Source organism: Tursiops truncatus, chromosome 1, assembly GCF_011762595.2.
Source record: "Tursiops truncatus isolate mTurTru1 chromosome 1, mTurTru1.mat.Y, whole genome shotgun sequence".
NCBI classification, from domain to species: domain Eukaryota; kingdom Metazoa; phylum Chordata; class Mammalia; order Artiodactyla; family Delphinidae; genus Tursiops; species Tursiops truncatus.
Genome location: NC_047034.1, coordinates 122804243 through 122826639, shown reverse-complemented (window position 1 = coordinate 122826639; position 22397 = coordinate 122804243). Strand labels below are relative to the sequence as shown.

General features: G+C 34.6%; 1 protein-coding gene and 1 long non-coding RNA gene across 6 annotated transcripts in view; one reads left to right on the top strand and one right to left on the bottom strand.

Moving 5' to 3' along the window:
• Positions 1–2562: 2562 nt before the first annotated feature.
• Positions 2563–20629, bottom strand: ZRANB2 (zinc finger RANBP2-type containing 2). Of its 3 annotated transcripts, none has more exons than XM_019919688.3 (11): positions 20478–20629; positions 17985–18037; positions 17786–17894; positions 16661–16743; positions 11513–11589; positions 11079–11213; positions 9748–9917; positions 8111–8197; positions 5994–6152; positions 4887–4960; positions 2563–4367 (listed from the first exon to the last, which is right to left on the bottom strand). In XM_019919688.3, exons 1-10 carry the CDS (start codon positions 20531–20533, stop codon positions 4927–4929), a joined length of 963 nt encoding a protein of 320 aa, XP_019775247.1. In that variant the 5' UTR covers positions 20534–20629; the 3' UTR covers positions 2563–4367; positions 4887–4926. The 3 variants fall into 3 exon arrangements, 2 of the variants coding, with proteins under 2 accessions (XP_019775247.1, XP_004312346.1); XR_012324273.1 differs by having other exon boundaries at positions 4268–4367; positions 4887–4956; positions 20478–20628; XM_004312298.4 differs by lacking the exon at positions 4887–4960 and having other exon boundaries at positions 20478–20628.
• Positions 20630–20663: 34 nt separating this feature from the next.
• The window catches only part of LOC109547422 (uncharacterized), a 243337-nt gene continuing 241603 nt past the window's right edge, over positions 20664–22397 (top strand). For all 3 annotated transcript variants that reach the window (XR_002173222.3, XR_012324279.1, XR_004528532.2), the window contains exons 1-2: positions 20664–21074; positions 22251–22348. This is a non-coding gene — a long non-coding RNA (uncharacterized lncRNA). The remainder of the gene's footprint in view (positions 21075–22250; positions 22349–22397) is intronic.

The window sequence follows — 22397 nt, the reverse complement described above, 5'->3', positions numbered from 1 at the left end:
TGTAAAAATTCAAATCTGGTTCTTTGACTCCAGGGGAGTCAAAGAAATTAAAGCTCACCTTATTCATCAATAAACTTGTCCCTCAAGACTGCTCAAGTCAATTCCTTAAGAGTTTGCCTCTTCATTCAGACAAGACTGATTTTTTTTCCCACTTTAGCAGACTTCATTTCTACCATGAAGTATTTTTATAAGAGCACTCCCCCACAAGGGGTTGTCATATATTTATTTTAGCTTCAAACCCCAGGTCTTCTTATTCTCTTGGATAATGCTGTATAGCATTCTTCATCTTAGATACACTTTAATCATTCATTTATGTATTTAGGAATTCACCAGTTATTGTAAATATTTTTCTTATGCTAGTACCTTTTATTTTGCTAAATACAGGCATTTGGGAACTATGAGTTATCACACGTTCATCTTTTATCTGTGTGCAATGCTTCAACACCCTCTACCCTCCTGTAAGTATCCATGTGGTTCAATGTGGCTGGGGAAATAAAAACAACTGTGTTTACTGGTCACTCTCAGTGACTATAAACTTGGCTCTAATGCTACCTGGATTCATCCTTCCTGATACTATAAGGTCAAAGCTATCATTACTACCACCACCACAGGTCTAGATTCTATTCCCTCACCTACTTGATGATAAACCTCCCTCTTCAACAATTCTTCCTTTTCTTCCTTCCATTCTATTGGAGAATGGAGGCATGTCAAAGGACTCTCAACGGCCAAAGCTGGGAACAGTTTGAGCAATAAAACAACATAGCATTGAAATTTCACTTAAAGGATAAATATGTGGAAGTCCATACAGATGTAAATAAATAGGAGACAAATCTTTGTAACAGAGGAATTACAAATATGAGTAGACAGCCTTCCCCCACAGGAGGTAGAGTTGAATTCTCCCTATCCCTACTCTGAAGGTGGGCTATACTTAGTAACTTGCTTCCAAAGAATGGAATAAATTAAGGGAAAAAAATGAACTACAATGGTGATTTCAGGCAATTCCTACCTTAATCAAGTGATGAAGGTTAACATCCCCGGTGATGTCATATGAATATCATGTATCCCTGACATGATGTAGTGAGAAGGGCACTTTTCCTCTGTGGTATTTGCTTTAAAAACCAACAACTCCAGTCTAATCACAAGAAAAACCAGACAAACTCAGAATGAGGGAAATTCTAAAGTATACCCAGCCAGTACTCCTCATCACTGTCAAAGTCATCAAAAGCAAGGAAAGAATGAAAAACTGTCAGACCAGAGGAGACTGGAGAAACGTGACAAAAAAGTGTAATATGGTATCCTGGATTAGAGTAATAGAAAAATGCTGATATTCAAACAAAATCTGGATTGTAAGTAACAGTAATACATGAATGTTGGTTTCTTAGTTTTGACAAAAATCACAGGGTAATACGCTAACCATGGTGGAAACTCGGTGGGAGTATATGGGAACTCTCCATACAACCTTTGCAACTTTCCTGTATATTTAAAGATATTTCAAAATAGTATGCCTGTCTACCAATCTACCTACCTATAAATGACTGAAATTAACACCTTCTTACTAAATCAGATTAAAAAACATCTGACCATTTTGGCTTAACATTTATCTTCTCAAACATGCTATTTGGTTGTTACTAGAGGTAATACTGAAATCTGCCATCAGACTTGGGGTTGAATCCCCATTATGCTACTCCTATGGCTCCCTTGGGCAAGTTTTTAATTTCCTTAAACTGTAATCTTCCTTTTTGTAAAACAGGGGATGATATACTATAGTGTATAAAGGTGACAGGAAGAATTAGCCTGCAAATCACTATTATATACCTTAAATTGTCTTTAAATTAAAACTCTCCACTGTTTTCCAGAAATAAAACTATTTCCAGTTCAGGAAAGCTATAATGCTATTTCTATTAAAAAACAAAACAAAACAACTAACGATTATGTCAAAATTGTTAGGTGGGGCAGAAGGGAGAAATTCCCTACCTTCTCACCAGCATCTACAACACTAGCTGTGGATGCCAAATATCAAGAAGACATGAGAAAAAAAAAAAAAAATCAAAGATTAGTTTTACCTTGGTAAGTATGCCTAGAGATGGTCTTATGCTTAGAGCTTGCTCTGAACTTGAACATTTGTTATCAGATACCAACCATTCAATGTTGTTTAGATGAAGGATTCTACATGGAAATTTAAGAACCCTTGGCAGTTAAAAAGGGATACTTGTTGAGTGCTATAAAGTGACAGTTTTAATGGAAGCACACTATGCCATGTTTTTTGCCACATGGAATAAGGTTATGTTCTGGTATAAAATATTCAACTAATTTGGGTACTCTTCTGTTTAAAAAAGTCACAAAAATTGTTCAGTGCCCAAGGTTATAGTGATCATGGCTTTGGAATGTTTTAAACCAAGCATTCATATATAAAAATAAGGTGACCTTACATAAAGGGTAAGTGAATATAGGGAGTTTAAGATGCACAATCAAAAAACAAACCAGACTGTAAATAGCTTAAAAATGAACATTAAATCAGAGCTTAAAAATTCTAATTTATTTCTAACAAACACCACTTGATGCTCGACTCACAAGCTTTATTTACATTTGTCTACAGCATCATTTCCTTACGAAATGAACTAGTACAGCTTAGTTAAACCAAATAAAATCATAATCATTTGAATTGTCTGTAAACTACTATTAGCTAAATTTATAACCTTGCATTTACTTATTAGTACAGCCAAAGTTTTAAATACAGAAAGCACAAGAATAAACCAACGATAACATGTAGAATCTAGAAGATCATATGGGCAATTTAGAAGGTGGACTTTCAAGAAGTCTGAGGCACAATTACAAGAGAGTAAAGTTCTTGTGCAACCTACAGTAAATGTAGCAAAGAAAATTTTAAGACATAAAAAAAGCAGGGGAAGTTCATTGTAAAAATATTATCAAAATAGTTCTACTTAAGCTATTTCGCTTTCATCTTTAGATGAGTTGAAGAGAAAAATCACTCGTTTCAAAATAAAAAAACAAATATCATTTTGCTCTGTCTACTAAGTACCTTAAAACATTTTAATTTTTAGTTGCAGTAGACATTAATATTATGGAAACACAAACAAACCCCCTACCCAAAACAAAAAATGTGGATACTGATCCCCATGACAAAAAGTTCCCAAGCACAATTGTCAACTTCCCTTAATATACTTACCTTGCATTGTCACTGAAGATACTGTTAAGAGAAACCATTTTTAAAACCAGAAGACAGAACAGAGCTCAAATGACCAGATTTTAATTTTGAGAAATAAACCTTGAAAGTATTTTAAGCCATAAGTAATTTCAAGTGAATAGGAACAATTATTTCTGCTTATGTCATGAGGAAATAAGCATTCATCTTTAACTCAGAAGAAAATTTTATGCAATGTGTTTAAAATTAAACATCTCAAAGCAAATGTTCACTTAAATTCACAATGTCTGTTGGTCTTTCACCCAAAGAGAAATATACTTCAAAAACTTTCTTCAATTTGTCCCTCATTAACTATGATTTAACTGTCTACCCTATAATGTGATAACTAGATTTTTAAAGGATATCACACAAAGCTCCTAAAAATATTAAACATTTTAAAGTAAGATGTTTTTCTCATCAACCATATTAGTAGAGATGAACTGTTTGGCATTCTTGCTCCAAATTACGTGTCAGGAAAGGAGAAATAAACACCTTTCTCCTCTCCAATTCACAAAACTTTTCTGTATTAAACTTGGTGGTGCAAAAAGTAAAACTGGATAAAAGAGAAACAACGATTCTAAGGCACCCTTAAAATAGGGAATTTTAAAATAAAGAAATTTCCAGTTGACTGTTTTACAACTAGTTAATAAGAATCACTTCGACATAGGTTAACATAAACAGGTTGACTCTTTTTCCCGGATTAACATAAACAGATTGTTTCCAACTACTTTACCACAGTCTTGCTTCCATGCCCAAAGTCCAGACAAGCCTAGGTAATGCTCATATTTGGAGATGAGAAAAACAAGAGTTCAAATTAAAAAACAAAGTACTTGTTATAGCTGAGATGGTTTTAAATGAAGCAAATGGTTGTAAATAACGAATGATAAACAAAGCATCTATTTTGGGACATTATGGCTTAAAATACCATTTACTTTTAATTTCACAAATAAACACAGCTGTATTGTTCTGAAAAGCAATGAAAGGCATGCACCTCTACTAGCAGATTTAGCACTTCTGACCAAGTAAGACACCAACTTCTTAAAAAATATGCTTCATGCACTGTACTTTTTTTTTTTTTTTTAAGATGTAAATTTTAATTCATTATTTCTTTTTTGAACTTGAACGGGAACCAGAATGGGATGATCCAGAAGGTGACCTGTGGTGCCTGTAAGACATAATGGAGAAAGCAGGTAATCTGGTAAGCTGGAGCTGAATATCAGCATTTGTAAAACTTTGAGAATATGAAAAATTAAACCTCATTACACTGGTAAGAGGAATAATTAAAATCTGAGATATAAACTTATACATATAAAATTAACTAGTACTTAGACCTTGGATATGAGCCCAGTAGCAGTGCAATCATAATTTAAAAATCTCTCGATATAGCCACCTCTCAATTATTTAAGGTAATGAAAGAAAGCCTTGCAAAATTGTATAAAACTACAGATTAATACAACAAAGACATATAAACTTGGTGATGGCAGCGTGACTTAATCGTTCTCTGTGATACACTGTATATAATGTGGTAAGTCTATATGTAAAATAGATATAGCAAGGCTTCTGTGTATGCAAATATATATCCATAAATAATTATGTTTTGGAAATCTAGGTCACACAAGATGATTGTACAATTAGTAACAGGATTATATTCATGCAGCTAATATGAATAAGGCAATATATCAACCTGGGTAAAGTAGTGGTGTTCCGAGGGGTTGGCCCTGGGCTCAGGGTTGTTTAGTGTTTTCACCAATCACCTGGCTTATGGAATAGAGAACATGTTCATTAAGTTTAGATGACAACAAACTAGGGGGATTATATGTGGCTAAGATAAAAATTTGCAGACGTGGAAAAAAAGCAACAGAATGAGTTTCATTGAAGTATGGAGTAATTTTCTTACAAAGGAACAAATGCACAGAAATGAGACTACTTGTGTGTAACCTTAACATCTAAACTCCAAAATGGGAAGATGCAAAACCAGTCATTATGTACAAGGAGAGGTAATCCTAGCACTGAACACAGCAAAAATCAGATTTTATCTAATCCTTACTTTCACAAGCTGAAAGGATATAAAAATTTGTAAAGATTATTAAGGAAGCCATTAAAATGACTATGTAGACATTGAGAACCAAGAGAAAAATAATAAATCCGAATAATTAGCCTGCTGCAGAAAAGGCTGACAGATGACACACTTTCCCACTTTTAAAAATGTCAACACAGATAAAGTAATCTAGTAAAGGTCTTTCTCTACAAAAAAAAAAGGATTTGGACTGAAAGATGAAAAATGTATTAGCTACAAGAACAATTTCCTTATAAAGGGCATGAAACAATAATTTGTTGTGGAAATGCATTGATACATATTTAAATTAGGACAGATTTCCAATGATCTGTAATAGTTAATTTTTTTATTAGATGCCCTAGAATCCTACGGTAAGAGCATAAATTAATACCGATAAAAATCAACCTCTAAATTACGTCAACACACAGCTTCTGAATTAAAATCTGAAGAGACAGAAATAACCGAGAGTTGGCTATAATAATTATATATGAAAATAAAAATTTAAACAAAATGATCAAATAGTGGAAGAGAGTGGTTTGATCTTTTCTAAACAACCTGATCAAAGAACAAAGGATAAACAAAGTAATTATCTGTTTTTTGAAGTCCAAAGTTGAAAAGAATAATTTGAAGTGGGAACGAAGGAGATAACGAAAATCTAATCCTTGACTGAGAAGTTCAGTTACTCTATTAAACACACTTAAGAACACCCATTCTTATTTCTACAGAAACCCAAACCTTTCAGGTGACCGTGATCTTGTTCGTCTTTTTTTGCGATCACCAGATGAAGAAGATCTAGAACGACTTCTCTTTCTGTTCCTCTCAGGAGAAGATGATGAACTTGAGTAAGATCTTTTTCGTGGGGAAGAAGAGCCCCTGTGGGACCTGGAGCTGGATCTTCATTGATTGAGAAACAAATCAAACATTTCATTAAAAGAAGAAGTCAGGCAGACGGTTTAGTTAATAGCTCCAAAAATAAACAAACAGAATTTATAACTATAAAAATTTTATAAGGAAGAATACTTACTGCTTACTCAACAGAAGACCTCTGGTTCAACCATGAAATAATTCTACTTAAACAATTTACTTTAATTTCATCACTTTAAAAAATTCTAAGATAAGTGCTCATTACTTACAATTAAAAACCAGCTTAATGTATTAAAGTAGAATTAAATACTTCTTTTAAAATTTAAGGCTTTCATTTTAAAGTATACATAAATAGCAAAGCTAACAGGTGGGCATTTGCATGACTTTATGTCTAGAAACTACATCCTTCCATTTGGGGAAAAAATATGTATCATACAACTTCCTGAGGAAAGTAAGCATAACAATTTGCTGTGGAATTATGCAACTTATTAGTTAAGCTGCTGTAGAAAAAGCAGGGATAGGGGAACAAAATGACAAAGAACAGTAGCTATTAAATTGCTAAGTATTCAAAGGAAAATAAAATGAATAACTTTAAAACTTGATTTATATTAACAATATTTATTTTTATGAAGGATTACTATCCATGAAGTATGAAGTGTTGACATTCACATGTTTCAGGCAGAGGTAAATGCACAAATGTTTAAATACAATTTTTTTCTTCATTTACATTTTTTGGTTGAAGTAATTTAGCTCAAACTTCCCAAAAAATTCACCTTTGGGCTTAAAATAAAATCAGAAAGCCCAAAAGGAGAATTCTTTGGAAAGTTATAAGCAATGAAAAAAATGTTTGAAAAGAATTATGAAGGCTGTTCTGTAAACCTTAATTAAAGTGCTTCCCAAAGGGAACTAGGACTTAAGGATCTTCACCTAAGAAGCACTCAAATAAAAGAAATGAAACATTGATAATACATAATAATAACAATAATCTCACTTACTCTCTATTTTGTATTGGCTTAATACAAGTGTGCATATCATTCTTTTCTCCTTAATGTTCTCAAATTACAGTTGCCCTCTAATGCTACAGATTGGCTCTAAAATAAGCTATTAAGCAATTATTTTTACCAAAATAGCTACCACTACACTTCAGTGTTTTCCACACAAGTGGAATTTTCGTTGTTCTCTTATTCATGTTAGCTGCCTTTAATAGATAAACAAATTAAATTAAAAAGAAAGGCAGTATATTTTGACCAAGACTAGAAAAAACTTCAAGAGACTAAAAACTAGCTTCTCACTTGCTTCTCTACAAATTTTTTTCCCTCTGCAGGTCTAACTAAATGCAACCTGAAGTTAACAAGAATGCTTACTTTAAGATCACATCCTACTTAGACTAACCAACCAAACTTCTTGATTTAATTTGTGGAATTTAAGAAGTGTCTATATTTCTTACATACTATACATACTGTGTACAATATTCTGTGTTATATTACAGATAAATGAAAATAAAACCCTCCAGAAACTTCATCTAATATAAATGAAAAAATTGTTTCTATAAATATTTAAACAATTGCCATGCAAAACAAAATTTGTTTTGAGGCAGTTCTTTTTCTTCCTTTTAAAATATGGAGTAAACTTTTTATTTGCATATCTCAATTTATTTTAACTACTACTGCAAAATAACTTTAATGAACAGACATTTGGTGATAAAACTTGGCTCCATCTTCCTACTTCATCACAGTTTAGCACAAAAATAGCAAACCTTGCATAATGCAAAATAACCATGTTAATTCAATCATGGGAATGTCTTGGCACACTGCTGGCAATGGAAACGTCTCACGGTGAGAAAATTAAGCTGAGGCAAGTGCATTAGTTTTCTAATGCTAAAATAAAATTGACAAGTAGAAGCAAAATAAGAGGAAAAAAAGCAACGCCTTCTGCAGCCTTTAAATATTTTTTCTCTCTGCTTTACAGAGAGAAGCTACCTCATTCACCTTGATTTCGACCCACGAGATCTCGAACGTTCTCTGGAACTGGAACGAGATCTTGACTGCGAACTGGAAGAACTTCTTGAACGGGACCTGGAACAACATGGAAGGATTTTTTTTTTCCAGGACCATTTAATTAAGCTTTGTGATACGAACACTGAAAGAAAAATATGTATTAGAATTCATTTTCATATAGTAAGAATACTATTTGGGACATATATTTTCAAAATACAGTATTTTAAGGTTTATTTTAAACTTTTATTCTGTATTAATACTTATGTCTAAACTTAAGGTAATAATTTTTGAAAATAATCAACTATTACTTTCCAAGTTTGACAAAACTTCTCTAAAAATCATTCGAGATTGTACAAATAAAAACGTCCAGCATTATCACTTTATTAACACTGAATACTTTATATGTTCACAAATATTTAGAAGTATCCCGGGACTTACACATCCAGAAATACTGGATGTTGCAGTTTATATTTAACTTCTGTGAAATATTTCCATCAATTTCCCTTTTCCAATTTAAAAATCCTTCTATTTTCTTAGTCACTATCTAGCATAAAGCTTAAATGTTGATATGTGTACATTTTTAAATCCACAGGTTTTTCTGTCTACTCAAAGGTTAGAGAATTAAAGAGAAACTACATTGACAATCCTGTCACTGTTTTACGTAATTATATTACTGAAAAATGACATAGGGGAGATATGGTCCATTTGAATTTAAAAAGTCAAGAAATGAAATAAATTTCATTTAATTTATATACTTAATTTGTCCCTGAAAATAATAATCTGCAGAAAAACAATAATTTTTACCTTAAAATTATCTTTATAATCACTCTTTTAAATTTTCAGGCTTTACAGTACTCAATTAACAATTATCTAATTATTAATTACTCAATTAGCTAATATTTTATTCCCCAATACAGTTAAAATTCATTGCACATAGTTTCACTTAACTAAATAGTTCTTCAAGGGAAGATTGCTTACATAAGGTATTGCTTTTTCTCAACCAAAACTTCATTTTTATTGTCGACTGCACAATGAGGGACTTTTCAATTAAAACTTTACATTACTAACAAAATAATATTCAAGTACAACACAAATTAAATCTTCTGATTTATTCCTGGACAGCTCTAAAGTATAAGCATTAAGATAATAGAATACAGATGAATTTGCTTCTTTATTCAGAACACATATACCAAATAAAACACTGTGTAGTAATAGTAAGCAACAACTTAAATGCCTAGAAAATTTTTGTACTAGTGTTTAAAATCATCAGTGGAAATGTAAATCTTCACTTTATTTACGTTAAAATTTCTAAATGTAAACCATCTCCTTAGATAACTCAGTATCACTATATATAATGATTTAATTGAATTTTTAAAGTCTATTTTAATAAAAGGCATGGTGTTAAAATGGAACTAAGGAAGTTTCATATTAAAATTTTGTATTTCTGAAAATACTGGACAATAACTTCATGGCACTAAGACAGAAAAAATTATCTTATAAAAGATGACTTGAATGAAAACTCTGAAATAAAAGGAAAGCTTATTTAGTCAAGAAAAACAAAATTTATAAGTAAAGAAGTTAGATACTGACATTTTGACTGGTGTTACCCTTGACCTGTACCCGTTTACCTGGACCTAGACCTTGAACTGGAGGGGGAGGATGAGCGTGATGAAGATCGTGAATGTGAAGACCGAGACTTTGAGCGACTTCGTCTATTAGATTTCTTTTTATTACTATCTTCTTCTTCACTGGCATCAAGATTATACTTTGAGAGATCAGCATCATCTTCATCCTCATCCTAACGAAAACTCAGAGTCAATTATATTTAGACATTTAGATATCCATGCTATCTAGGAATGATGAATAGTTCTATGTACTGGACATCTCCATATGGATTTATTATATAGCTAACACCTCAGCAAATTCATTCTCAGTCCTGAAATCTGACTACTACATTCCTCACCTCAGCTAAAGAGACTTAATGACTGTCTCAGACAGTTAAAGAAGTAAATGTAGAAGTCATACTTATTTTCTTTTTCATCACAATGTATTTCCAAATGAGCTGTCAAGAATTTTCAGTTTTACTCCCTTAAAAGTTCTTGAATCCAGCTCCCTCAGTCTTAGTTCAGAACTTCATTCTTTAGTATACTACCATAACCTTTTAGGTAGTCTCCCTAACCGCGAATCCATTCTGCCTCCCAAGTATCTCAATATGTTGACAGTCATCACTCTAAAACACAGATCAGATAAATATACCTTATTTGTTTGTTTTTAAAACTTGTTTTGCATTGATTTGTTCAGCTGCATTCAAGGGCATCCTATGCTCAGTCCCCAAAGTACCCTTAATCTGGATCTATTCATCCATAACATTTTACACTCAGGCCCCACAGAAAAAACATCACCAGACCTAATGTGGCTGCTGACCCCCCCATTACATTCTTCCCTCTGCTCTAACCACACTAGCCTATGTATGATTTTTTGGATGGTGCTGGCTTGTTTCCTGCTAGGGGAAACTTTATTTGCTGTCCTCCCTGCCTTAAAAGTGCTCCGACCCCAGCTCTTACAGCAGGCTCCTTCATATCATTCTGTCACTCAAATTTCAGCTCAAATTCCACTGCCTCAGAAATCCCCCAACCACTAAAAACAAAGTAGCTCTTCTAATGCTCTGCTATCACAACATGTGTCTACACCACAGTATTGCTATTTAAATTATCTTTCATTTATGCCTTTCCCCCTCTGGAATTTAAGTTCCCTTAAGAGAAGGGTGGTTGTGTCTCAGTCACTTTGTATCTCCGGAGTCAGAATAATGCTTGGCAGAGCAGAAGCTCAAAATCTTTGTGAAAACAAATGATTACATTGGAGAACGCATCTTCACCATGGGCCAAAGGTTGTCAAAGACATTCACATGTTATCCCATAGCCTGAATAAGACAAAGGGGAAATATAAGGAAATAATTTACCTCATCTAATTTATATTTAGAAAGATCTTCATCCTCATCCTCTTCTTCTCCCTCAGATTCTTTATCTTCAACTTCCTTTAAAATAGATGCAGGACCAACTGCCTTCCCTCTGTATTTTTTCTTTTTACGTCCAAACTATAGAAAAAGTTTCATAACACTTCTGTTAGCTGAAACTGTTAATATAAATACTTTTTTTCAAAGAAATTACTTTTATATATTTAGGTTAATGTACATTTTTATGTTGGTTAACATACATTTTTATGTCAGTTATATGTTTTAAATCCATTAGGATTTCCTACAAAATGGTAAGCTGCTGTAAAAGACTCAAAGTGTACTTACAAAAATGAGATACATTTAACAGTTTCCTTTTGCAAGGTATTTTCTAACATGTTTCTCTAAGCTGCTTTCAACCTGCACACTAATGTATAGCTTACCTCATCATATTCACCATCAGATTCTTCTCTTTCTATATATTCAACATTTTCTCTTTCATTAAAACCACCACCATATCCTAAAAAAGGGGGGGCATATGCTGTTATAAGAATTCATCAAAGTAACAAAAACATGTCAGAATCACTTACAAGCAATAGAAAAAAAGAAAATCTTATCAAAGACATTTGTCTATCCCTTTAATAAATTACTGGTTTAAAAAAAAAAAACCCACCAAATCACTATAGAGAAGTCTCCAAGTTATATACCATAGCTGGAAAAGTCCCGTGGCTACACTTACAGCTCTTCTCAATTTCAAAATGTCCTATATGATTTTAGTAATGCATGTAATATGAGTGGAAAACAGCTCCTTAAACCTCTGCTATAACCAACTTTTAAAAGGACTTTCCTCTGTAGTTTATCCTAATTCTTCTGGGAGAAGTGGGTTCAATAAGAACCAACTATCAAATTTTACTGTTTACTAGTTGAAAATGGTCTGAAATCTTTTGATAACTGAAATTTTGCTGGGCTAAAATGTAGCTAGAGCTTGGAAAATTTTTAATTATATAGACAAATATAATGACACAATAAAGGACATCCAAATTGGTTTTAAATACAGTTAAAAGTCACTCAGGTTTTCTGAAGAAGCCAGTAACTTCCCAACTGAAAATACGCTACTAAAAAGCAATCAGGATCAGCAAACCATTATTGTTTGCTGTCACAACTAATATCTACAATTTAGACTGACAGATGGAGATGTGGTTAAAAGTAACATAATCTAACTACCTCATATTTCAGAACAGTACCAGCACACAGAGTGATTCCTGGATTTAATGAACCAGCAAAACGTTAAATAAACTTATAGATAAAAAAGTATTTTTTAAAAATTCAAGATTTGTGACTTTAAATCTGTCAATCACGGACATTAAAAAAAAAAAAAAAACTCATCACTTACCCTCTCATCATTTCATAAAAGAGCCACAAACAAATAGTAGAGAGCATGTAATTGCCCCAACAAAATAATGTAATAAAATTAACTTTCTTAAAAAAAAAAAAATCACATTAATACAAAATCCTTCCTTTCTTCACTGTACTTTGTACCAGTGAAAACTGCAATGTATCAGTGTTTATCCTTGGATATCACTTTATATCATCCCTTTTTTCCTCCTCCTCCACCCTTGTTCTGGACACAAAACAGACTCCAACTGTAATACACAAGAATTTCCTTTTGTTTTTATGAATATGATACAAAAGTGAAAAGTGTCTTAAATACCAATAACAACTTTTCCTTAGTAAACTCTTGGCTCTAGTTTTTCAGAGTATCAAATATAAAGAAACAGAAACAAGTACAACTGGGTATATATTCACCTCAAAACAGCTCAAATTCAATGTTAATTCTGGAATATAAACACTGTAGAAAGTTATAATTCAACAATACAACTTCCTGTCTCTACATATATGTTTAATATTATATCAGTATGTCCTGAGACTAAGGTACGAGTTGTTTGATAAACAAATTGTAAGAGATGACTAATAGTAAAGACCTAAACCTTAAAATACTTTGAAGTTGGTGAAAAATTAAGACAAAAATATTCACGGGATCTAGATGGAAAATGATTCACATAAGAAAAAGAAAGAAAAAATACGATACAACAGAATGATTGTTTTTAAGGCCAGTGCAGAAAAATGCCTGATAAACTGGACTATTTATATGTGGAAATGTAAACATATTAAAACAATCCTATATTAAAATCCTATTTAAAAGGCTTTTAGTAGAGATCTTTGTTTAGTCAGTAATCTAAAGCTAAAAAATGGTATGGCAAATATGGGGAGCTAAAGAATCAATTATACCAAGATTTAGAAAGTGAACTGTAACTCATATAGGTAGATTTTGCATAGGTATGTAAGTAAAATTACTTTAAAGTGAGTTTGATAGCAAATACAAAGCTATTTTCATGTTCACTCACATAGGCCATAAAAAAGAACCTAAACAATCTGCTAACAATAAAGAGATTATTAAGGTATGCTGTTTGAACCCATACAACAAATACACCTCACAAACTCTTTCTCTATACGTGGGAAATATAGCTCTATCATAAAAAAAACTTCAGGATCAGTGAGTTAGAGGAATAACTGGCTTATTTATGTGTGTTTCCTTCATTCTACTGGTTTGAAGCTCTTCAGGGAATATTGTAAAAATTGGTCTTCTTGCTTCCACTCTTGCCACTCCTACCCCCTAATTCTTTTTCCATAAACCAGTAATGTTTAAAGAAAATTAGACGTGTCACTCCCTGCTAAAAATCCTTCAGTTACTTCCCATTATATTTAGAATAAAATAAAACTCCTTACCATGATTTACATGGCCTTTGCCTGTTTCTGAAGTGATTTCTGGAGCTCCTAGGAATTCATCCAATATGCTAAATTCTTTCAAGTCTCAGGGCCTGATTCACACAAACTGTTTGTTCTTGCTTACAAGTGATCTCTCAACTTGCTACTTTCACTTCTTAGCTTAAACATTGCTCTCTCAAAGAAGACTTCATTGATCCTTGCCTTTACATGTCTGTTTTGCTCACTCAAGTATCCCCAGCACATGCCCAATGGCCAAAAAATACTTCTTCAATATATTAGTATAGGAAATGCCACAATTCTGGTACCATTTAAAGAATGAGTTTTGCTGTTTTTTTTAAAAGGCTTTATAATACAATTTAGATGACACAAGCTACCAAGAACCTCTGTATGTTTTTAGCAAGTGTTAAAATAAAAATCATATCTTAAAATTTGTCTCAAAAAATGAAAAATATGAGCAAGGACCAGTAAAGGATCAAACACAGATTTAAAACTGGCCTGAATTAGGGTTGTGACAATGGAAATGAAGAGAGAAAAGGGGATGAATATAACATGTACTTCAAAGGAAGAACTGATACACTAACTTGAAAATTCTATGATTCTGTATTTTGATTAATTAGTAAACAGAACAAATAGTAAAGAGAAACTAGAGAGTAACAGTATGTATTAGCTCACATCTTCAACAGTGACCAGCAAAAGACAACTACTTATATATGGGGAGATGGGAAAGAGTCAAGACACCGGAATGACAGAAAAAAGATAATGAGTAAAGGAAAGTGAGGTTATCAAACAAACTTTGACAACTTCAGTTGTTAGACTACAGCTCTTGCATTAGTGAAACTTTTAAAGGAGTCACAAAATAGGTCAAAGAGAATGTGAATAAATAAAAGGCTTTTAGGAATTACAATTTTTAAAACTGTTAAAAGATTTTGGACTTTATCCTAAAAGCAATCAAAACGGTTTTACACAAATGGAGTTTTTAGTTTGGGAAAAAAAAACCCTGGCTGCAACTGAGCAGGAGGGGAGTATGTACAGACACCAACAAGATGGCTCTTTTTCCAAGAAACAAGATATAGTGGTATCTCTGCCCAGGGTAATGATGGAAAGGACTTTTGGGGGTACAGGAGAGGTGAAGGAGTTATTAAGAAGGACACCTAAGTTTCTGGTTTATGTAACAAGCATATGGTGGGTGGTACTAATCATGAGAAAGAGATCACTAAAAGAGGGCCATGTCCTGGGGGAAAATCATGAATTCAGTTTGGATATAATGAGTCCGACATTTACATGGTGATGCTGAATAGGCAGCTGAATATACAGGTCAAAGAAGTCTGAGCTAGAGACATAAATTTGGTTCTCATTGGTGTGCCAATGCTCACTTAAACTTAGGGCTTAGAAGAAAATGCCTAGAAAATATAGAGCAAAAAAGAGACCTCAGGAATTGGACCTTGAAGAACCCCAACATTCTGCGGCCACGAAAATAAAACCAAAAAGGAGACAGAAAAAACAACCAGAGGGGTGTGGGGGGGATAGATTAAAAATACAGGGGAAAAAATGTAAACCTTAAAGAGGTAAGGGAAGGAAAAAAAGGGAGACTCTTATTTAAAAGGTCTTAGTCTATACAGAGCATGGAATTGTCTAAAGTCAGAGAGGAAAATAAAACAGGGAAATAGTTTACTAAGTCTAGGTCTGACAAGGTGACTATATATAGAATGGAGCCTTTGATTGTACAAGTTGCTGAATGATAAAATCAGATGTGAAGTACACTGATAATGTGGTTGCACTAACTGATGATAATGGGAAAACTATATTCTATTTAGCAAATATTTTCACCCCACTACTGACAACACACAGATGATAGGTTATTATTTAGGCCAATGATTACCAAACACTATCTGAATCACCTGAAGATTTTTGGGACTCACCTGGAAAGAGCTTTGATAGTTCTGTTTTGGAATCTGGATTTTTAGAGTTTCTCAAATGATTCTAATGTATAGCCAAATTTGATAATTATTGCCTAAACTTTAGACAATTACTTTAAATGGTGCCCCATGCTCTTTTTTGTCATACTAGGATATCAAATGAATTAAAAAAATGGTACTACTCTATCATTACTAATAACAAACATTTAGACCAGCAGAGGAAAGAGTGAGGAATAAAACATTTCTAAAACTATCTTAATGTTGACTACTTGTAAGGATAAGGCCTCCTGATGCTGTACTTTGTAAATTGTGAAATTATCAAACAAAAGATGACTTTGTGGATGAGGGGAAAAAAAACAAGGTAAAAAAAAAAAGGGCAGGGACTTCCCTGCTAGCGCAGTGGTTAAGAATCTGCCTGCCAATGCAGGGGACACGGGTTTGATCCCTGATCCAGGAAGATCTCACATGCCGAGCAACTGAGCCCGTGCGCCACAACTACTGAGCCTGCGCTCTAGAGCCCGTGAGCCACAACTACTGAGCCCATGCTCTGCAACTACTGAAGCTTGCACACTCTAGGGCCTGCGTGCGGCAAGCACTGAGCCTATGCTCAGCAACTACTGAAGCCCGTGTGCCTAGAGTCTGTGCTCTGCAACAAGAGAAGCCACCGCAATGAGAAGCCCATGCGCCGCAACAAAGAGTAGACCCCGCTCGCCGCAACTAGAGAAAGCCTGCGTGCAGCAACGAAGACCCAACGTGGCGGCCCCCCCTCACAAAAAAAGGGCAGAATAAACAATCTTCATTTACTGTGCTCTTATGAAGTGGTACAATTATTAATTTCAATGTTTAGTTCTTTTAAAATCATTTAGTTGGACTGTGTTTGAATATTACCTGTTCTTTCTTCCAGCTTAGCATACTTTGGAGTATTACACATGTTACACTCTGATCTTCTGGCCCAATTAACATTACTGCAACTTTAAAAGTGAAAAATATCAAATTAGTAGACTATAACGTAAGACAAATAGTAAATTTTTAAAATTTTAAAATAAAAAGTAGAGTAAACTATCATAAAGGAATGTGTACTAAGGATGCTACAAAGAATATGTACCAATGTACGTATTCTGGAGAGAGTATGGTTCCAACAGACTGAACTACTTAAGCAGAGAAGCAAAACCTATACAGCATGAAGACTGCCTTTGTCATTTTATGAGAAATCAATGACAAATTATATCTATAGAGAGTCTGCCATCATAGGGGGGAAAAGATACCACTTTAAACGAAAGGTTCTACTAATTTCCCAGTCTCCAAATTCACCTCAAGAGTGAGGTTATACCTTCCAAATAATGTTAAAAAAAATTTGTTTTGCAGAATCAGTTCAAGCACTGGATCCCAAATTCAGCAACTAATCTTGCTGGAAAGTTATCTAATACTAACTTAGTATCTGTAAGACCAGAAATTTGTGTAAGACCCTCTTCTGATTCAGTCTCCTTTCATGTGTATTTGATTCATCTGCTTAACAGAAAAGATGGATATTGGAAAAATCAATACAGCATGTGAAAACCAGAAATATTAAGAAACCTACCTAATTAGGAATAATTATCTACGGTATGCAACTTATGATTCTAAAATTACTGTGCAAACAGGAAAAATAAATTTTGTGGTATATTTCACATTAATGATACAGGCTAAAAGTTTTTGAGATTTTTTTTAACAGAAATAGGTTTTAGTGCTTTTAAATACCCTTCTCTCTTTTTTTTGAATGTTAGCTCACCTTAAGCATCTGTTTACTGGTATACATAATTCATCTTAGTAACAACTAATATTACCATTAAAAAACAGAATTTAAAAGTTCTTTAAACTATGTCAGATATATACTTAATAATAATCAACAGACCTTTAATTTAAAGGTTACTTTGGCTTGTCAATGTGACTAGTAAGAGTAGGTAATATTAACAAGTAGTGGCTAGATATATATTATTATGGGAAAAAGTGAGGACGATAATTTGAAACACATACGTTTTACACTGCCAGTCATTAGCACTAAACAAGCCTCGGCTCTTTTCTGCAAGTGTCTTTCCTATTTCAGTGCCTCCAGCTTTCATCATCTTAGCCTCAGTTGTTTTCTCTGAAGAATAGAAAAATGAAGTATGAATCTGGGAAAATAAAGAAATGATCTGTATACATAGTCTTAAAGGAAGCTTCCTTAAATGCTTACCTCGACCACATCTATTACAGCTAGTTCTTCTAGCAAAGTTTACATTTCCACATCTGAAAATAAAGTAAAAAAAATTTATACAGACATCTAGTAAACTTATATAATTAAAAAAATCTTATTACACAACTTTTTAATGTGTCCTCCCTATATACCTGGGTCCAGAACTTCTACCACCATCTCTTTTCATGTTAATGTCAATGTAAACAAAAAAAAAACCCAAAAACCAACCCTCACAATTTAGGTGGAAAAAATACAAGATTTGAAGTCACAAGTCGAGGATAAGAAACTCCAATCTTTCACTTACCAATTATGTGATCCTGGTAAGTCACTGAGGATCTCTGTGCCTCAGTGTCCTATTAGCACATATCGTTAATTATAATGAAATCCCCTCACAAAGCTTAAGTGAGATGTGAGTCCACTTGAACAATTACTGACGAAGCACCGGCGGTTCAAAAAAACTTTAAAGTAATTCTTCGTATAGAAAATAAGATTATACAATAAGAATTATAAGAAATACAAAATCCTAAGGGTGAACCAAGGGGGAGAAAATGAGTTATGTCAGATACAGCTTCACAGATCTTAATAAAATACTCTCGTTAGAAATAGGAGGTGGGATGGTAAAAAACAAAGGGAGATAGGTTGTACTGACTAAAAATATAAATAGGTTCAATAATTAAAAGAAAACTGAGTTTTGGGGGATATTTATCAACCTCTGAAACCTGGCTGAAAAACTACAACCAATAATCTCAATACATCAAGTAACCTATCACTTTATACTGATATTTAATGAACAAAAACAAAAAACTTACTGGGTTCACTAACATGGTCTTCACAGTGCATCTGCATGTCAGTAAAAGCATGCTAAGTGCTCTGAATAACATGTACAGATTAAATTTTAAAATGCTGATTATTTCTTAGGTGTTATACTAGCATGAAATAAAGTTGTGAAATACAGAATGGACACTAAACTGAAGCACTCCAATTAATTTTTAGGTTGTTTTTTCCCCCCTAAAGAATATCTTTATGACTCCAATAAGCATTGAAAATATATTCCGAAAATGTTTTCTGGATTTATACACATTGTAGAAGTTACCCTGTTCATATATCTGTAACTGAGTTGAAATGCACTCTTACAAAAACCTACCTCAAATATTTGAGTATACTGTCATTAATGACACTGTCAAAAGCACATTATTCTACAAGTAACCAACAACACAAAAGTCACTTGTTTGTTCTATTCAAAATGGTTAGACTTGAGACCCTTCAAGTCATCTTCATCTTTATGCAATCGAGAGCCATCAATTTTTTATGTAAAAAAACATGATGCTTCACTTAAACTGCTTAAAATATGAATAGAAGACAAATGCTGGGGAAATAAGGACTTATTCTCCTTTGACATTTGATTTTAAAACTACTATCCACAGCTATCAATCAGTATTTGCTACATTTTATTGCTCTACACATACAGTCTATGTTATATCACTGTAAAGGAGCTCTTCCACCCTAGGTTTTTTTTTTTTTTTTTTAAGCAAAGGTAAATAACCTATTTAAAGTTCCATGACCTATAAGCAATAGGACTGGAATTAAACCTAGGTTTATTTCCTTCAAAGCTTTTACTCTTTACTACCATGAACTCCACATGCTATCTGTGGCTAGCTTAGAGACAAGAAATCAAATGTTTTTTTTGGAACGAGTTGTGCATTCCATTTTTCTGACAATTACCTTCCGTAGTAATTTTCGTATCTCTCCAAATAGGCAGACCTACTTGAGGACCCGTCAATAAAATAGTACTAATAATTTAATAGCGCACACTGGTTTCAGCAGAGTTACTAAACACGTGCTTCTTTGAAGCAGGCATTCTCCAGGGCTGAGCAGGCAAAAACACAGGCCTCATGTGTTTCGGCTCTAACGAGGCGAAAGGTCCAATTTTTGTGGGGTGATTAAAGGTCATAAAAAAAAAATCAGAATGTCCCCAACCAAAAGAGGATAGTGTTCGGGAGGAAAAAGTATCAACAGTAAGGAAAGTTTAAATTGGAGAAAAAAAAAAAAAAGGTGAATTATGAGCAGCAAAAACATGAGTTCAAGAAAGGAACGCTTTCCGCGAACAAGAGTCAAGTTCTGCAGGGAAAAGTCACGTGGAGGAGATCAGACACCGAGGTGGCCACGGTTAGGGAGATAGCCTTACCGCTGAAACTTGGTCGGGGGCGGGGGGTGGAGTGTGGGGCAAAAGGGCGGCCATCTCGTTCCCGAAAACGACGGGCTGACTTGGAGAGACATGATCTAGGAGACGCTGGAAACATACTCAAAACAAAGGCTCCCGAAAGACCTCATAGTGAGGAGACTAAGAGCCTCCTTCCCGCCCGGGAGCCGGCAATTCACCGCCTCCACCCGGCTGGTGGTACCAGAGACCGTAAAAACGGAAGATGCCCAGTCGACTCGAGAAAACCTCTACCGATCAACCCCGCTCCAATTCGGGACCCTTCATAAACTCACTTTTTGTCAGGGCAAATCCAGTCACCGTCACTGACTCGGAAATTCTTGGTCGACATCTTGGACGCCGCCACCACAGCCACCCGCAGCTGCGTCTTCACAGGAGGAAGCGGGCCGGGGACTTTGGGCACTCCGGGGCTGTCCCCACGCTGCCTGACTCCTTCCCATCACTGCGACAGGGTTTGACAGTGAGAACACTCGGCTTGGATTGAGTTTGAACGTTATTTTCCATAAAAAGATGCCTGTGAGATTTTTTCCTAGCCGAAAGACTTACAATGCAAATAAATTCTCTGAGCTAAACTAACAGGCGCCGCCGGGACAGCCTAGGAAGGAGGCCTCCGTGGCACTAGAAGCCTCGGAGAGCCCCCTACAGGCGGGAGGACCCGAAAGGAAAGTACTTCTGCTCAGATGGGCGGAGTTAGGGAGGCGGGGGCGGAAGTGACGGTGATCTGCTGGCAAAGGCGGGTTGCTCTTCCTGCATTAAGAGGGTGAGGTGTATGAGCTCTTCGTGTTTCTGGAGAAGTTATTTTAATAAAGGCTCGAGAACTCTGTTCTGTCACCATGGACACTGGATGTCGTTTAAACACTTATTTTTTGGGGGTACGTAAATAGGTATACCAGATAAGCATTGTACACGTGGAAACCAACCAGCAATTTTGGAACTAGGATATTGCCAGTATTGTTAAAATTACCTGTCTTTTCCCATTCCATTCCCTTGCTTTCCTCCAGAGGTAACACTCTCGTGTATTTTGGGTTTATTCCCTTGCTTTTAAAAATTCAGTTTGTGTACATGTATGTTAACTTTGATAAACGGTTGAGCTTTACAAGGATAGTTTATTGTTATGTAATCGTCTGCAACTTTTTTTCGTTCAGCAATGTGCTTTTAAATCATCCTAGGTTGTTGCATACATTTGTATATAGCTGTACTTAATTTTACTGCTCTACACTGGTAATGTTACTTTGTGTGACAGTTTATCCCTTCTGGTTCACAGGTTTTGTCATTAATTCGGATACAAAAATGCAAGAATTTTTCTAGAGTACAGCATATATCTAGAGACAATGTCTTCATCTACTCTAATTGTAACTGCTTTGAAGTCTTTGGTAATTGTAACATCTTGGTTATCTAGCAGTTGGTAGCTAACATCTTGGTTATCTAGCAGTTGATAGCTGTTGATTTTTCCTTAAAAGCTGACCGTATTTTTCCAGTTCTTCATATATTGAGAAATTGTGATCCCCTGCCCCTCTGCCGCGCATCTTTGGGGATCTTAGTTTCCCAACCAGGGATTGAACTCAGGCCCTTGGCAGTGAAAGTGCAGAGTCCTAACCACTGGACTGCCAGGGAATTCCCGAGTAATTGTGATTTTTCTCCAAGACATTTTGATTTTATGTTGCATAGACTCTGGGTCTTGATAAAAGTCTTTGGGGAATGTTGATTTTTGTTTTGTTCTGTTTTAGTAGGCCGTCAATTCAGTTCGGTTCCTATCTCAAGTTGAGTCTCACTTGTGGGTGCTGGTTCCATATCAGTTCAGTTTTCAAAGGTTTTATTGTGCTCTTTGAGTCTGTTCTATACATAGAACACTCAGGAATATTTTGGAACTTGGGTAGTAATTTAAATTGTAGTTCAGTTAACATATCTTTTGCTGTGCAGCTTTTTGTCTGCCCTGCAGATGGTCAGTTCAGGTGTGAGCACTTATGTGGATTCATACATAGAATTAAGGAGTTCCCTTCTCCAGCTCACCCCTTTTTGATATTCCTCTCATATTCTTTGTTTTGCAGAGTCTCCTTTTCCTGCTAGAAATATGAGGTTTCTCTTGGAGTTTTAGCTTTGTGCCATAGCTGCAGCATCTGACTAGGGCCCACACTGGAGCAAAGAGGTGAGAGAAAAGAGCAAAACAAAACAAAACAGAACATGAATTCCCTCCA

Bases quoted from the DNA above. Each gene is read 5' to 3' on its own strand.
- ZRANB2 (XM_004312298.4), bottom strand. From the start codon at position 20,533: ATGTCGACCAAGAATTTCCGAGTCAGTGACGGTGACTGGATTTGCCCT. The intron at 16,744-17,785 runs GTATGTGTTTCA...TCACTTTTAAAG, and splicing joins AATGACTGGCAGTGTAAAAC to TTGCAGTAATGTTAATTGGG. The intron at 9,918-11,078 runs GTAAATTATTTC...AGTTTTCGTTAG, and splicing joins CTAAATATAAATTAGATGAG to GATGAGGATGAAGATGATGC.